This window comes from Echeneis naucrates, chromosome 8, assembly GCF_900963305.1.
Source record: "Echeneis naucrates chromosome 8, fEcheNa1.1, whole genome shotgun sequence".
Taxonomy (NCBI): Eukaryota; Metazoa; Chordata; class Actinopteri; order Carangiformes; family Echeneidae; genus Echeneis; species Echeneis naucrates.
The window spans coordinates 17,010,876-17,026,401 of record NC_042518.1 but is presented as its reverse complement, the minus strand read 5'-3'; the positions used below and the strand labels follow the sequence as shown (position 1 = coordinate 17,026,401).

Below are 15,526 nucleotides of genomic sequence, written 5' to 3'. Positions count from 1 at the left end.
ACTGACAAGTTGGTTGCTGTACACAAATTTCATTTCATTCATCTGGGTGCCAGAGTATTTTCAGAAAAGGCAACTTGGTATATTTACTTCATTACGTTTTACAGGGAAAAGTCATTTTTACTGGTGGCCAGGTGAACCTGATAGGGGCCCCCTACAAACCCGCACCCAACATATATGGTAAAGTACACAATCTAAAATCAATTTAAAACATTAAGGAAGAAATGCTTCCGATTTTAGGTATAGTTTGACCAAAATAAATAAAATAAAATAATAAAATTAAAAATTGAAACTTTAGAGTCCACCGATGAAACAGGCTTCCTCTGGCCCACTCGGCTGTATCAGATGTGGTCCTCATCTGTGAGCTGACTTTCATAATCACGTGATTTGAGATTGAGCATGAATTAGTAAATCAATTGAACAGAATCTATCCAGCAGTAAAGGGAGATGTGGACAGTGGGTGGGTGTCGTCTTTCAAAATGAAAACTTGTTTAATTAAAAGTGGATGAATTCATCCCCAAATGACCAAATCCATGCTAACATGTAAAGCTGGGGATTTTGAAGTCCCTGGGAGTCTGTGGTCCATTGTTAGTAGCCTACATGAACTTTCTGTCAATTTATCCTTATACACTATATCAAACATCAAATGTTTAAACATTAAAATGAATGTTTTTGTCAGAAAACTAACTTCAATTACCAAATTGAAGTTACTACTTCTTTATTATTCTCTTATCAGCACCCAGATATTTGCAGACATTATCAGATACCCCTGAGGTAGAACTTGAGCCAAACCAACAAAATTGCTCAAAAAGAGTAACATCATCTTTTTAATACAAAGTAACATTATTTTTCTCAAAACAACCCCCAACACACACACATCTAGTATAGACTTATTCACATTTCAGTGGATTGGTATGGTAAGTGTGATCGAATCAGGTTGATCAGGAGCAGCTGTTGTGTGTAGGTTCCTCTTTAATTATTACTTGTGTGCAGAAATATGCACAGTGAGTGCAAATTCGACAAGTTTTTCCAAGTGTGGTTGGAAAATCATAGTGACATGATGTACTGAAATGTAACAAAACAAAGAAATGTATACCTGTGTGACTATGTATACATACACACACACACACACACACACACAGAGGATGAAGAGGATTTCTTTTGTCACCTGATGTGTCAAAATGTTGGCTGTACTGAAAAATCATGGTGTGGAACAAATATTGCAGGTTTTATAAATGAAAACGCTTCCATAGATTTTTAGGTCTAACGTGTGTACATACTGAATGCAAGAGGAACTGGAGAGTCTGGAAGTGCATTTCCACCTTTTTTATTTACCTGGGTCCTGAGCCTGATGATCTCATCACCATGGAGACTCTGTAGCTCACTTGGTCACTTGTCTCCCTGTCCTATCTCTGAGCACAGGCCTGTTCTACATCGGCGATGGTCTTTGGTGTGTCAGAAGACAGAATCAGAGGCCCTCCCTTGTCCTGGATGACCACATCATCCTCAATCCTGACACCCAAGCCACGAAAACGCTCTGGTGCCTGGTCATTGTCTTCACAGATGTACAACCCTGTGACAAGAGGAGTAGAAAAAGCAGGAAATTTAATTAAGTAGGAATAACATGAGCATTAAAAGAGAATGTGGCATAGATAAAGGGCAGTGGAGGGGTCTACCACATCAGCTGTAAATGAAGGATAATTAAATAGTTAAATAGTTTTTAACTGTTGGGAACCATCCTAAATAGGCGCGATGGTAAGTTGGCATGAGTTTGCAAATTTCATTTTATTTATCTTCATTTTATCTCAGATAGCACCCTTCAACAAACAGGTTTAAAAATTGCTTTGCAATCATAAAAATAAACAATATAGGACAAACAGACTGTTTATTTGGCTAAGTAGCTAAAAAAATCAGTTAGAAGATGGCAAATTTATTTACAATACTAGGATGGAAGAAAAAAAAAATCAGTTTATACAGTCGAGGCCACTTTTGGAAGTAATTATAGATAAGAATCAAAAGGGAGGTTGTCTTCAGTCACTCAGGGTAAGAGTTTAATAGAAGGATACTTACGATTCCCAATGTTTCATAAAGCATCAAAATGGTGTGAGATTTGTCCTTGGAAAAATCACAATAGTTGAAGTAATTTTAAGCTAATGGGAAAAAGTCAAAGAGGAAAAAGTGTAGATGTGATGAAAAGACCTGGGAGAGGACTCCTTACAACTTGCTAATGATTGTAAGGTGTTGGAAGGAGCCTCAAACCCTGACAATGTGCGGAGGGCCCAAATTTGAAATTTCTGCATGTAAAAAGATGATGGAGAGACTGAACTACCAAAGTGACATGATTAACAAACAATGGGTGCACAGCAGTAAGAACGACTTGATCATATTAAGATACTCATGATATGACACAGGTCATTTGCAACAATTCACATGAACTGCTAACAAGTTAATCTGATTTAAAGACGGCCTTTTCTGTATTTATTTGTGCCAATACATGCCACGTTACCTGCCCATTTGTCTGCTTTATTTGTAATTTTTCTCCTTTTTGTGAATTTTTCTGCTTTGTTTGTTGTTGGCTAGTAAAAATAAATCCAATACATATTTGAGTAAAAACAAAACACACAAAAGGAATTACAAATGAATAATATCACTGCAATCAAAATATAGAAGACTGTAAATAAAATAAATATTTACATTTAAATAAAAGTTAAAGTTAAAGCATCTTACAAATATTGTTTTCAAAATAAAGTTTTTGCTTTTTTATTAAGTGTTAGGGCTTTCGCCTTGAATCTTCTTCAACACAGCATTAAGTGCTCAACTTGAGAAATAAGCAGAATGAGATATTTTGAAAGCAACATTTACTCATACCTGGTTCTATAGTGATGGCCATTCCTGGCTGAAGAGGCTGTGAGCGGGACAGCTCAGGAGTGTCATGGACATCCATGCCCAGGTAATGGCCAATGTGGTGAGGACAGAACCGGCGAGCAGCCTGAATGAGTGTCAATGTAAGGTCTTTAGACATTGTTTTTTTGTTTGCAAAGAAACCACCTAAACACATTTACACTTTGTTTGGCTTCTTCATTTCATTTACAATAAAAGAACCATTGCAGGAAGGGAGCACCTCTATAATACAGAGATGATATGGCCTGTATGCGATATGAGAATATCATGTTTTTGCTTCTAAATTAGCAGAAATGACTGCAAACCACCAGTGAGTACATGAAAAAAAGTTGTACAGGAGTTGTTTTTTTAAATATGTACTCCAGCTAACCAGAATACATTTATATGCAATTATTACCTTCAGCACATCAGCGTCACTGGTACTGGCCTTGATGATCCCAAGCTGTCGGAGCTGTCTTCCCAGTAGAGCCAACATGGTGGTGTAAATGTGATCTAGACTGACACCCGGTGAACACAGAGATAAACAGGAACGCTGGACTTCCAGGACGGCCTCATACATCTCTGCCTGGGCGGGGGTGAATCTGGCAGGCATGAGGGGTGAGCAGCAGACATTTGCGTGAGTCATTTATCCTAGAACAATAGTCAAACACAAGTTTTCATTCAACAGTCTCAAAATCAAGAGAACTGTAAAACAATTTAAGACAAACTAAGTTAATTCATTCATTCATCTTCTACCGCTTTTCTATTTCCAGGTTGCGGGGGTGGGGGGGGGGGGTGCTGGGTCCAATCCCAGCTCACATTGGGTGAGGGCGACATACACCCTGGACAGGTTGCCAGTCCATCGCAGGGCCAACACATACAGACAGAGACCAACAGCCATTCACACTCACACGGACTCACGGACAATTTAGAGTTACCAATCAACCTAGACACGCATGTTTTTGGACGGTGGGAAGAAACCGAAATACGCGGAGGAAACTTAAGCAAGCACGGAAAGAACATGCAAACTCCACACACAAAGGCCCCAGGCCGGGAACCGAACCCACAACCTTCTTGTTGTGAGGCAACTCTGCTAAATACTATGCTGTCGTGCTGCAGGGACAAACCATGTTTAATGTTTAAATCAAAATCTCCCTAAAAATACTCAGTGACACGTATACAAATACAGTGTTCAGTATAGTGAGGATGTTAGAAACTTCTGTCAAGTTGTCTCCTGATGAAATAGATTTAGTGTTGTCAATAGGGCAGGTGCAATCAGTGTGTCAAACTTACTTTCCATTTACTGGCCATGTTCGAGTGATATCACTGACATAACCAAAGTATTCACAGCCACCGTCAAGCAGGACCATTTCACCATCCTGATGCAGTGGACACAGAGGGGAAAAACACAAGGAGTTATTTACATAATTTAATCATCACTTTGTGTGTGATGTGGGCGTTCATTGGTCCATCGGATCTACAGGATTCATCCTGTAGATCATTCAGCAACTTTATTTACCCTTATAATCTGGTTGTTGTTTATGTAGTGAAGAGTGTTGGCTCGATTTCCTCCAGCCACCACAGGGGGATAGGCCAGAAAGTTGGCGCCATGGATCCGATTCTCAAAATCAAACTGTAATAAGATTTCAATGTTAAAACATTTGCTGTTATTTTTGCTGCCCTGCAAACAAATGTTTAAGCCAAATATATAAATTTGCTGTAAAATTTACGGTGAGCTTTTTTACAACTACAGTGAAGACGTTTAAATATAAAACAAATTATGATGATCTTTATTATAATACAGGAAAAGTTATTTTCTTCTCTATTGACTGAATAATAATAGATGATGGCTGCAATTATTACATTAAGGCCCGATCAATACAAGACATGAATATCATGACAGGTGAACACAGTCAGGAGTTACCTTAGCAAAGAGCACAGCCTCATTCAGGTCTCCTTGAGACAAAGCCATTGTCTTCCTAAAAGCCTGAGAAACAGTAATATGAGTTGAAGCAGATGCACTGTACATCTGTGTTAAACTACAAAGTAGTTGTTTCAACATACACAGTAAAAGAAGAACTGCCCTAATATAGCCATTTATAACCAATAAAAAAACACTTTGAAGCTATTTAAGGACCAACCTGTGCTGTGATGCGTCCTGCCTCTTGCATGAGAGCTACCTCTGCAGAGCTCTTGAGGGCCCTGAGAGAGTGTATGAGCGGCCTGAGAGAGCGGGGCATCGGCCCTGCCTCCAGCAGAGGGGACACATAATTCTGATGGAGCCTAGGGTGAACTGGCTGAGAACTATCATACCAAAGTAGAGTGCCTGAAAGAGGGTCAGAGAGTAAATGGGAAATGCTGGTGTTCAAGCGCCAATGAGTTAATGTTCAAACATATTTTCTATTTGAGAGCTTTACCCAAACCAAAAGCATAAGGATTATATTAGACAGTTATTACTGAAGGTTCATTTATGAAAATAATGCACTTGTCCATGCATCAAACAGAATTAAAATGTATTATGTAATTATGAAAAAGTGGGCAGCACAGTGGCATAGTGATTAGCGCTGTTGCTCCACAATAAGAAGGTCGCAGGTTCAGTTCCCAGGCCTGGGGCCTTTCTGTGTGCAGTTTGCATGTTCTCCCCGTGCTTGTGTGGGTTCCCTCCGGGTGCTCCGGTTTCCTCCCACCATCCAAAGACATCATGTTTGGGCTAACTGGCGACTCTAAATTGTCTGTAGGTCTGAGTGTGAGTGTGAGTGGTTGTTGGTCTCTGGCTGTCTCTGTGTGTTGGCCCTGTGATGGACTGGTGACCTGTCCAGCGTGACCCCACTCTCGCCCAGTGTGAGCTGGGATTGGCTCCAGCATCCCTGCGACCCGGAAACGGATAAGCGGTTCAAGATGAATTGTGACAGGCTGTTGTCACTGTTGTCCTTCTGTTGTCCCTTCATTACAATCTAAATACTTGTACAGCATCAGCCATGGCTGTGCTGCACTGCACCTTGCACTGGTTTATTCTGTTCATGTTATCATTTGCACTGCATTTTTAGTATTTGTTGCATATTACCTTGTGCTGCTACAGGAATTTAAATTTCCCTCTGGGATCAATAAAATAAATATCTATTTCTATCGAAAAACCTTTTCTACTATCAGTATGAATACTGAAATGGCTCTGACAAGCTTCTGGTGTACAGTGATATTTTATTGATATTATTAATTTAGTAATTTTTGCCTGGTGTCCATGGTGGCACACTATGCTCCATGCAACATGCACCATGACTTGCATATGGTCACTTCATGAACAAGATGTTAATGAGCTCCATTGATTAATTTAGGGCTGTAGCTGTTACTCTGAAGGGAGAAGCTAGAGAATTAAATCATTACCATTTGATCACAGTTGGACTGTGTGCCGATGAATATCTAAACTCTTTGAGATGACTCAGCTTTTGGCTTTATGCAAATCAACAATGCTTGATTATATATCTTCTAGGATCTCTCTGTGAGACATGTTTATATCAAAATATGCTTCCTGAGGGTTTCATAAGTTACTGTAGCTCTAATTCACAAGTCCAATCTGTTTTATTCTTTGGACTCTCAGTTTGATCATTTCTGATTGTTTTCAATGCAGCCAACAACCATACAATATTGAGGGTGTTATTAGTTCTTAATTTTAAAATAATTGTGTAGATAAAGATCTGACCATGTGTCTGATCAGTGCAAAAGTAACTGCGGGTAATTCCAAAGGGTTCACATCATTTGTGTCTGTGTAACTTATTTTTTGCCTACTTCTTCTCTTAAAAACATTCCAAATGGAAATATTAAGATGCTGGAGATAGAGGCTTGAACCTACTCTCAGAGTTTTAGCCATGGCATTTAATTACAAGGTCAACCTATAGATAATAAAGTATTAGTAATAAAGCAATTAAATAAATACATTTTGGTGTTAAATGTGCTGCTTTCATCATAGGAACCTCAGTTCTCCGAAGAGATTTCTGCTAGACTACTACAACTACCCACCTTTAAGTGTCTTGAGCACAAGGCCTAGTTCTTCAGTAGTATGAACTCTCTCTATCCCAGTCAGAGCAGCTGCTCCATCCTTCCCTGACCGGGGTCCATCCCACAGCTCCCTCCCTGGGTCTCTGCGAGGGACAAACAGGATGGCTTCATCTGGCCGTCCTTTCCCATAAAGAACCAGGGCGCTATCAGGCTCAAGGATGCCGCTGAGGTAGAGAAAATCCTAAAGTGCATTTAATTGGTGGTTAATCGCCAAAGCCTTGGTAACAATTGCATTTAGCAGAATAATTTACACATAAAACACTGCAAAGCAAACCCTTTGTGTCTGAATCTTATTTCTTCTGGATGCAGTGATTTAAGTTGTTACTACAAAGTACATATTGTTTGATGTTGCCTTCAAAAACACAAAAAGGCACAAGAAGATTGAAATTAAAATGGAAAAAATGACATAAAACCAAACATGCACCTGGTTCTGGTGAAAAGGATAAGGGATGTCATTGGTCATGTATCGGATAGGATGGGACAGAACAATGACCACATGGGTGCTAGAGGAGGCAGAGGGCCCCAGCCGGTCTGCCTGAGCCTCAATGAGTGAGGCCAACCGGTGTCTGCGGAGCTCGTATTCTGTCTGGCTCAAGCCTGGGGTCACTTCACCTGAGAAGCAGAGATCAGATATGTTTTATCTCACATTTCAAAGCTTGTTTTATTAATTTGCACTATGCATTACCATTTATTTTCTATTTCTAACAGTCTGCATAGAGTGAATAATGAACTGAAATTTGTAAGCAACACTAGCATGAATTTTCTAGCACCCTAAAGAACCAACCACATATTGAGCCTGTTGCTAAAAGCCAAGTTCACTGTAAGTTGAAGGTTTGAATGTACTGGTCCCGGACTCAGCTGTTAGCATTACTAACCATGTTTGATGAGGTGTGGATGAGTGAAAGGACTCGGCTGGCCCAGGTATCGAGATGGAACCATCTTTGGTTTCAAACCTCCTGGTTTTATAGAAATGTGTCTGCATAGACACCAAATACATCCTACCGACAGAAACACAAGACAGATAGTGTCACATTAGGATTTACAGTGTCCAGCTTCAAAGCTGGCAGATCTGAATTTACCACAGATACAACACTTTGGTAGCTTCTTTTCAACTATGAAATGTTTTGCTTGGCATATTTCTTGGTCAAAAGCCTTTAAAAACCAAAAACAAGGAATCATTAGAAAGCATTCATACATTTCCAACAAGACTCTGTACAGGGTCATAGTAGCCTGAAGCCAGTCCACTGACACTTGGTGATAAACCCTGGACAGGTTGTCAGTCTATCACAGTGTTGACATTGAAAGACAATCGAACATTCACACCCTCAGTCACAACTACAGGCCAGTTAAAGTGACTGATTAATCTGAATCTGCATGTCTGTGGACTAGGGAGGGAGCCAGAGTACCTGAGGGAAGCCATGCAACCTCCCCAAAGGCCTAACAAGGCTTACAAGTCCAAACCCAGAACCTTCTTGCCATAATGTATGTCATAGCCAAGCCATTTGCCGTAATTTTCAATAATTCACTGGGTCACAGTCATTTATGAACTGAAACAAAATGCTCATGAAGACAAAGAAAACTTTCATGCAAATGAGCGTTAGCACCAGGGACATTTCTCGAGATAGAATTCTTCTGGCACTGCGAGTACACACTTAACCGGTCACAAGTAAATCAGAACCATTGGTTAAATCTTTACCAGTGCACTCTATTTCACAGGCTTGTATGTTCGAATGTAAAAGCTAATCTAAACTAACTCGGGACTAAAGATGAATGCAGCAGCGGGGGAGTCAGCTCAGGTGTTGTAACTGGGCACACCTTGACTCCGGAGCCGGCGGGGCAGCAGCCTGACAGCCGACCGGACCAAGGAGCTGGGTGAGGGCAACATGTTGCTGCGGCTAGAGAGAGATCAGTCACAGCATGGCGTCCGGCTGGAGACATGGAAGAATCACAGTCAGTGAAGACAACAAATGTCTACACACGGCTCTGTGGTGTATCGACTTACCAACGTCGACAGATGATTATTAAACAGCGGTATTATTTCCCTTTGGTTAACACTTAGCTCTCGCTAGCTAGTTGCTGCCATGATTGCTAGCAGCGTTCATTCAATAAGTGGGAATAGTGTTGCCCTGGGTTTGGTTTTTTAGGCAGAGGCACTTATTCCCGACTCTTTTTGTCTGTCTCAAATACTGATCTTCTTCTTCAATGTTTTTGTTAGTTCAGCCCATATAAGTGGATTTTACTTTTCTCCCATGAGTATGAAGTCATACTATCAAAGTGTTTTCATATTATTCAGACACACATCTACACTACAGTATGAAAATCCACCCGATGTTCGTCATCTATGTGTACTTAGTTGGTGTCTACCTGGATTTTAAAGTGTAACCTGAGAGGGCCCAGTGCATACAAACCGACTGTTATATGACTGACCCGCTCTTCACAGCAAAAACGTGTCAATAATAATGATAGCTGTGTTGTGGTTATCGGTAGATGATACTGTGTGTTTTAATCTGCCGGAATCAATCGCAGTTACAGTGCATCTTAATTTTGATGTCGTTCCCTGCAGCCTGAGAGCTGCCTGACAGTCCTGACGGAGGGCGGTAACTACCCGGACTCTAGGGGTCCGTCCTACAACTCGCCTGAATGAAAACACTGGAGTGACGGCGCCACCAGAGAAGTGGAGGTGTTGAGAGTCGACTGCCGCCTGCTCCTTTGTTGTTCTTCTCGGCTTTCAGCGGACACATTTCCGACCAGGTGGGTCTCCCCTTGTGTACTGCCGTATGTGGCTGCAGCCGCGGACCGTCCAGTCACCTCGGCCCGGGCCGCTGCAGCCGGAGCTAACGACGGCATCATGCGTCAAACAGTCATGGCGTCATTGACGGACTCACATTTCTAGAAACTTCGGTCTTGTGATAAGTGAATCATCAATATCGTGAATGTTGGTTGTGCACCGTTGCACACGGTGCTGTGTGTGTGTGTAAGTGGGGGTGGATGTGGACGGTGCAGCAGTCCCTGCTGGATAGCCCGTCCACCTCACCGCCGCTGGCATTAACGCTAGCAGCTCAACCCGTCAACACACACACACACACTAAGCCGGCTGTTCTCCGCCTGCCTCCCCACACACTCAGGTCGCTGTGCGCCGGACCCGACAGAGCAGCATGGACCCGCGAAAAGTGACAGAGCTGAAGGGCTTCGTTCAGATGTGCGAGTCCAACCCCGCCATCCTGCACCTCCCAGAGATGAGCTTCTTCCGCACATGGCTGCTGGGGTCAGTGCAACCCTCACAGCCCGGGAACACAATGTCAGACACACGGAGAGGGTTTAGTCTGCCAGCCTCAAACAGCCTCTGGCACATCATTCAGACAAAAATCATTGTTAAAGGAGCCATAGTACAGTATATAAATCCAGGAGCAGCTGGAGTTAAATACAATGTGGCGCTGAATTAATTGACCAAGAATCATTAAGCCATAGTTTTTGTCAAATATATCTTAAAAAAAAAAAAAAAACAAGATCATAAAAATGGTCAATCGTTTCTTGTTCTTTTAAGGACTGTTAGACATTTTGGGATTTGAGCTGTTGAACTTGACCCCAAAGCAACAAGAAAGCAGGGGTAACCCCAACTCTGATCATATTTGAATATATGGTTGACAATAATGGTCATAGATTAAACAATAATATCTACTCGAATTAGTCCAGAAATATAAGACTTGCTGAACTGTTTTTGATATTCTCATTCTGTCTATATTGCAGCATGGGTGCAACAATCCCTCCTCCACCCAAGACAACGGGATCGTGTCAGGTGATAAAGAAATGTTGTTTTGGTGCTTTGTATCTTATTTTATTTATCTTTATATTTCTTTATTTTTAAGATTTAAGATTTAGAGTGGGTTTTTATTCCTGTGACTGGAGTTGAATAATATTGGCAGTTGGATGTAAGTGAACTTTTTTTTTACCCTAATGACACCATGCTGTGTTGTCTGACCTGCAGGGTGGCTGTCCTTGTGGTCCTCCCCCTACATCAGCTTCACCTCCTGAACCTGAGCCTCCCATACTCTCGGAGAGTGAGGAGAGTGAAATAGGTTTGTCAATCTTTATCCCAGCGGTCTACAGCTGTGCTGCATTTGTGCCATGTCTGGCTTAGTCCTAGCAAAATTTGGTTCAGGAAAACTTGCTTTTCTCACTGATGACGAAATTCCGTTGCACACGTTAACACAGATGACAACCATCACAGCATGCTGCCCATTGAGAGCTCATTTAACAGGTTGGTTTCTGTTTGCTTTTTCAGAAATCGATAACGAGGGAGTGATTGAGCCAGACACTGATGAAGCACAGGACATGGGCGAGATGGAAAACACTGAGGTAAAATATTTAGCTCTTTTATATTATCTGTTGATCCTTTTGATTTATTATTTTTTACACCATATTAAATCTGTTCTTGATTAGAAACTGAAGTGCCCATAATGTAGATTCCAGGGCTTCGAAAATAAAGAATGTAACCTTTAAGATTGGACATGTTTGGCACAAACTTCCTCAGGTTACAGAGGAAATGATGGACCAGGCCAATGAGAAGAAGATGGAGGCTATTAATGCTCTGGGAGAAGGTAGGTTCAAAAACTCTGCCTCCAGACACACTTCAGCTATAGAAAGAAAATTAAATGTGACTCACTCCTTCATTTTCACTTTTCACATATTTTGTAGGTGATCTGCAGAAAGCTTTGGATCTCTTCACTGAAGCCATCAAACTGAACCCCTGCCTAGCCATCCTGTATGCCAAGAGGGCAAGGTGAGAGAGAGAGGTCTTGCTGTGAATTGATGACATGTGTCTTTGAAATGACTGGAAGGTAATCAGTTGTCCTCTTTACATTAGTGTCTACATTAAGATGCAAAAACCCAACGCAGCCATAAGAGACTGTGACAGAGCCATCAGCATCAACCCAGACTCTGCACAGCCGTACAAGTGGAGGGGAAAAGCTCACAGGTACGTTTCTTTAAGAAACCTCTGCAACAGCACAAATACCCTCCAGCGCTGCTACCGTAACACACAGCTGGCAAGGACATTACACCTACTCACATGAATGACATAACCAAACCCTCAGTCTGAGGTATAGCACACCTTGTTTGGCAAATGGCATTTGATATTTATGAACCACTGGAGCAGAATTGATCTGAATTAGTGTTAATCTCTCTGAGTCCAAGACCAGTAGGTCTAATCGTATAGTGTGCTGTAATTGTTAGACAATTATATCTTATTTATCGAACACTTAAGCACAGCTGGAGAGTCGACTGTTGCGTATTAAGGAGTGACTGTGTCTTGATGTGCAGGATGCACAGGACTTGAACATCCACTGAGGAGATGAGGAAAAACTTGTGCTCTGTGTGAGGCAATGAGGAAAATGTAATCTTCCTTATCTTAGTAGCTGAAACAAACAGAAATGCCGCACTGCTGTCATGTTTTTTTTTGACTAAAGCACAGAAAAACCGATTAACAGCAGTGGATGAAATTGTTTTGTATTCATTTGAATTTTATTTTTCATTATACTAAAAAAAATATTGAATTTTGCAACAATTTCTGAAAAAGTGAAAAAAGCACAGAAAAATTCAATAGCACAACAAAATTTATGCTTGCTTTCATCACAATGATTCACTGGATTTCATTTGCACCAGTCTTACACTGCAATATCAGAATGCTACCTCAATTAAAAAAAAAAAAAAAAAAAAAAAAAACTAACCCAAAATTTTTTCACAAAGCAAACAAAGATGGATGACTTGAGGAACACAGCCTTTACAGCTTGGTGGTCTGACATTGCAGTGTCTTGCTCACTACCTGGTGTGTGTGTGTGTGTGTGTGTGTGTGTGTGTGTGTGTGTGTGTGTGTGTGTGTGTGTGTGTGTGTGTGTGTGTGTGTGTGTGTGTGTGTGTGTGTGTGTGTGTGTGTGTGTGTGTGTGTGTGTGTGTGTGTGTGTGTGTGTGTGTGTGTGTGTGTGTGTGTGTGTGTCTGCTGCTGCAGGCTGCTGGGTCACTGGGAGGAAGCAGCCAAGGACCTCGCCACAGCCTGCAAACTGGACTATGACGAAGATGCCAGTGCAATGCTGAAGGAGGTCCAGCCTAAGGTATAATGAGAAGGGAAATAAAAACATGTTTCAGCCCTCTAAAAATTAGTTCATGGTAATATCTCTGTATTGGTATTTGTATCGGTATGTCTTCATAAACCTCTAATGACGGACAGGGATTTAAAGATGGTGCTGTCATCTTCTTTTTTCAGGCTAGCAAAATTGTTGAGCACAGACGCAAATACGAGCGTAAGAGAGAAGAGAAGAAGATGAAGGAGAAGCAGGAGCGGGTCAAGAAAGCAAGGGAGGAGCATGCTCGGGCACAGAGGGTGAGCTGCTGTGGAGGTTTCGGCTTTCACACACTTAAACACACAATAAACGGCCCTCTGTAGTTGAACTACTCTAACATAGCTGTTGCAGTGAGGTTTGCTGACGAGAGCTGTACAAATATAGAGACACTGACAAACATTTGTTTTAAAACAAGATGAACATGATGCTGCATGCAAGCTTCTGCACTAAACTTACTAAGGCTGAAGGTTTTGTTCCTCCATTGCATCTGTTTAGTAAAGCTTCTGTGCCACAAGATAAATGTAAGATCAGATCAGTCTAACATGACGCTGTTCAGATTCTCAGTCAATACATTTCAACAACCATTTGTTATAAAATCATTTTATTGTTCAGTTTTCACATCTGACAAGAAAAAGGCCTCCACGCAGTGATTAGTAAAACAGAACATTTAGCAATCGTCTAAACATCTTCAAATTCCAGTGACAAGCTGGACATCAGCTGCTTCTGGCAACTGTGGCCAGAGGGTTTGCTTTCATCTCTATGCGTGTCTGTATGCTAACATGCCTCTGACCCATTCTTGTGAATATCTCAGTGAGGCCTTGCTTTAAATTTTGGATGAACTGGCTACATTAAGTGATCAAAGGTCCGCATTCAAGGATTAAAACTAATTTAGCCATAATTCAAATAGTCACGCACTTTTTATGATGCAATTTAAAGCAAATGACTCATGAATAAAATGGAGTGATGATCTTGTATGTCAAACATTTCTAGGCCAACTTCACTGTGACATTATAATAATCTGCAAAAATACTTCTGGATATGTTTTGAAACAAATGAAAACAATCCTGAGAAATAAGGGCCCTTTGAAAGCAGAGAAGAAACCATTGGTGACTCCTGAATGCGTTTCTCTCTCTCGCAACAGGAGGAAGAAGCACGACAGTTTGGTGGGGGATTCTTTCCAGGTAGGAGAGTGGAGCCCACTGGTCCCTGCTGGGATAAAATACGTTCTCCAAAGTAGCCCTTGGCAAAGGGGTTAGTGGAATTATTTCATCAATAACTTGATGGATCTCTTTGTAATCCTGAAGGTGCCGCTGGATTCCCAGGTGGAGCCCCTGCTGGCATGCCAGGTCTGGGTGAATTCCTGAAGGACCCTGAGCTCCTCAACGCCATGAAGGTGATTTTAGCACTCAGCATTAATCCATTAACCATCTCTTAGGCTGCACAGATCTCAAAATAATAATTTGGCCACCAAGACTGTTTGCATTATTGTGCAGAGGGTAGATCAGAGTTTTGGTACCACTTTCAAGCTACACAGAAGAACACATATAGTAATTTAATCTGCTTGAGTACTGTCCACGTTAAAGCTCTGAACCTGAAGCAGATATGAAGGAATCTGTCGTATGAAACACCAAAGATGTAGGACAGTCATCTTTTGAATGCTGATTTGGACGTGCACTATGTCAATCAAGTTGACCCTATTTCCCCTCCATATCAAATTCCAGGACCCTGAGGTGATGGCTGCCTTCCAGGATGTGGCGCAGAACCCGTCCAACATCTCCAAGTACCAGAACAACCCCAAAATCATGGCCCTCGTCACCAAGTTGAGTTCCAAATTTGGAGCTTCACCGCAGCCATAGAAGGGAAAACACTGGGCAGGGGAGAGTGCATATGTGGTGAAATAATCTTGAGCACCACAACGCTTTTCAACAAATCAGAGCAGTTGAAATGGGCTACTTTCTAAAATGTTCTTATTCAGCCTGTTAGCTCTTAGCAACGTCTCAATAAAGCAATCCCATGGTTAGGTGTCAAGTGCGATACGTTGACAAATCCTACCAGATCTCAGCTGGGACATTTCCTAACCTGTATGTGGAAAAACTACACTGGGAGCTCCTGCATTAGGACGCTAGCTCACAAACATTTTACAGCCATTTAATACGTGGTGACGGTTTAACTACTGGTATTGTCTTTCTCCAAGCAGATTCAAACTCTCACAACTTTCTGTACTTTTTGTTAACAGATGTATTATAAAACAGACAAAAAATTATTGATCTTGATATTGACCCTGTTGAAAAACAATTCACAATAATAAAACTTCTGTTGCTGCAAATGAGGTTGGTAGGTTTTCTTTCTGAGCCAGTTGTTTCTTTTACATTAGACGACATGTACGGTCACAGAAGCAACTGAACTCTTAACTCAAACCTCTGGTCCTCTGACGAGTTCAGGTTTTACAAATAATGTTCGAAAGGCCCAAGCCTAGATGC

General features: G+C 41.4%; 2 protein-coding genes across 6 annotated transcripts; one reads left to right on the top strand and one right to left on the bottom strand.

Annotated features, from left to right (window-relative positions):
- Nucleotides 1-722: 722 nt before the first annotated feature.
- On the bottom strand, nucleotides 723-9,743 carry xpnpep3 (X-prolyl aminopeptidase 3, mitochondrial). 5 transcript variants are annotated; one of them, XM_029509117.1, is made up of 13 exons: nucleotides 8,933-9,030; nucleotides 8,746-8,858; nucleotides 7,806-7,928; nucleotides 7,355-7,542; nucleotides 6,892-7,111; nucleotides 5,942-5,947; nucleotides 5,019-5,203; nucleotides 4,802-4,864; nucleotides 4,397-4,510; nucleotides 4,171-4,256; nucleotides 3,296-3,479; nucleotides 2,866-2,986; nucleotides 723-1,570 (listed from the first exon to the last, which is right to left on the bottom strand). In XM_029509117.1, exons 2-13 carry the CDS (start codon nucleotides 8,813-8,815, stop codon nucleotides 1,404-1,406), a joined length of 1,527 nt encoding a protein of 508 aa, XP_029364977.1. In that variant the 5' UTR covers nucleotides 8,816-8,858; nucleotides 8,933-9,030; the 3' UTR covers nucleotides 723-1,403. The 5 variants fall into 5 exon arrangements, with proteins under 5 accessions (XP_029364977.1, XP_029364976.1, XP_029364975.1 ...); XM_029509119.1 differs by lacking the exon at nucleotides 5,942-5,947 and adding an exon at nucleotides 2,068-2,112 and having other exon boundaries at nucleotides 1,489-1,570; XM_029509116.1 differs by lacking the exons at nucleotides 5,942-5,947; nucleotides 8,933-9,030 and adding an exon at nucleotides 9,567-9,743.
- Nucleotides 9,536-15,366, top strand: st13 (ST13 Hsp70 interacting protein). Its single transcript, XM_029509120.1, has 13 exons — nucleotides 9,536-9,681; nucleotides 10,056-10,195; nucleotides 10,678-10,726; nucleotides 10,916-11,006; nucleotides 11,213-11,286; nucleotides 11,462-11,528; nucleotides 11,626-11,710; nucleotides 11,795-11,905; nucleotides 12,935-13,037; nucleotides 13,190-13,306; nucleotides 14,188-14,227; nucleotides 14,351-14,439; nucleotides 14,768-15,366. The coding sequence occupies exons 2-13, from the start codon at nucleotides 10,086-10,088 to the stop codon at nucleotides 14,900-14,902; spliced, it is 1,071 nt and encodes a 356-aa protein (XP_029364980.1). The 5' UTR covers nucleotides 9,536-9,681; nucleotides 10,056-10,085; the 3' UTR covers nucleotides 14,903-15,366.
- Nucleotides 15,367-15,526: the final 160 nt, after the last annotated feature.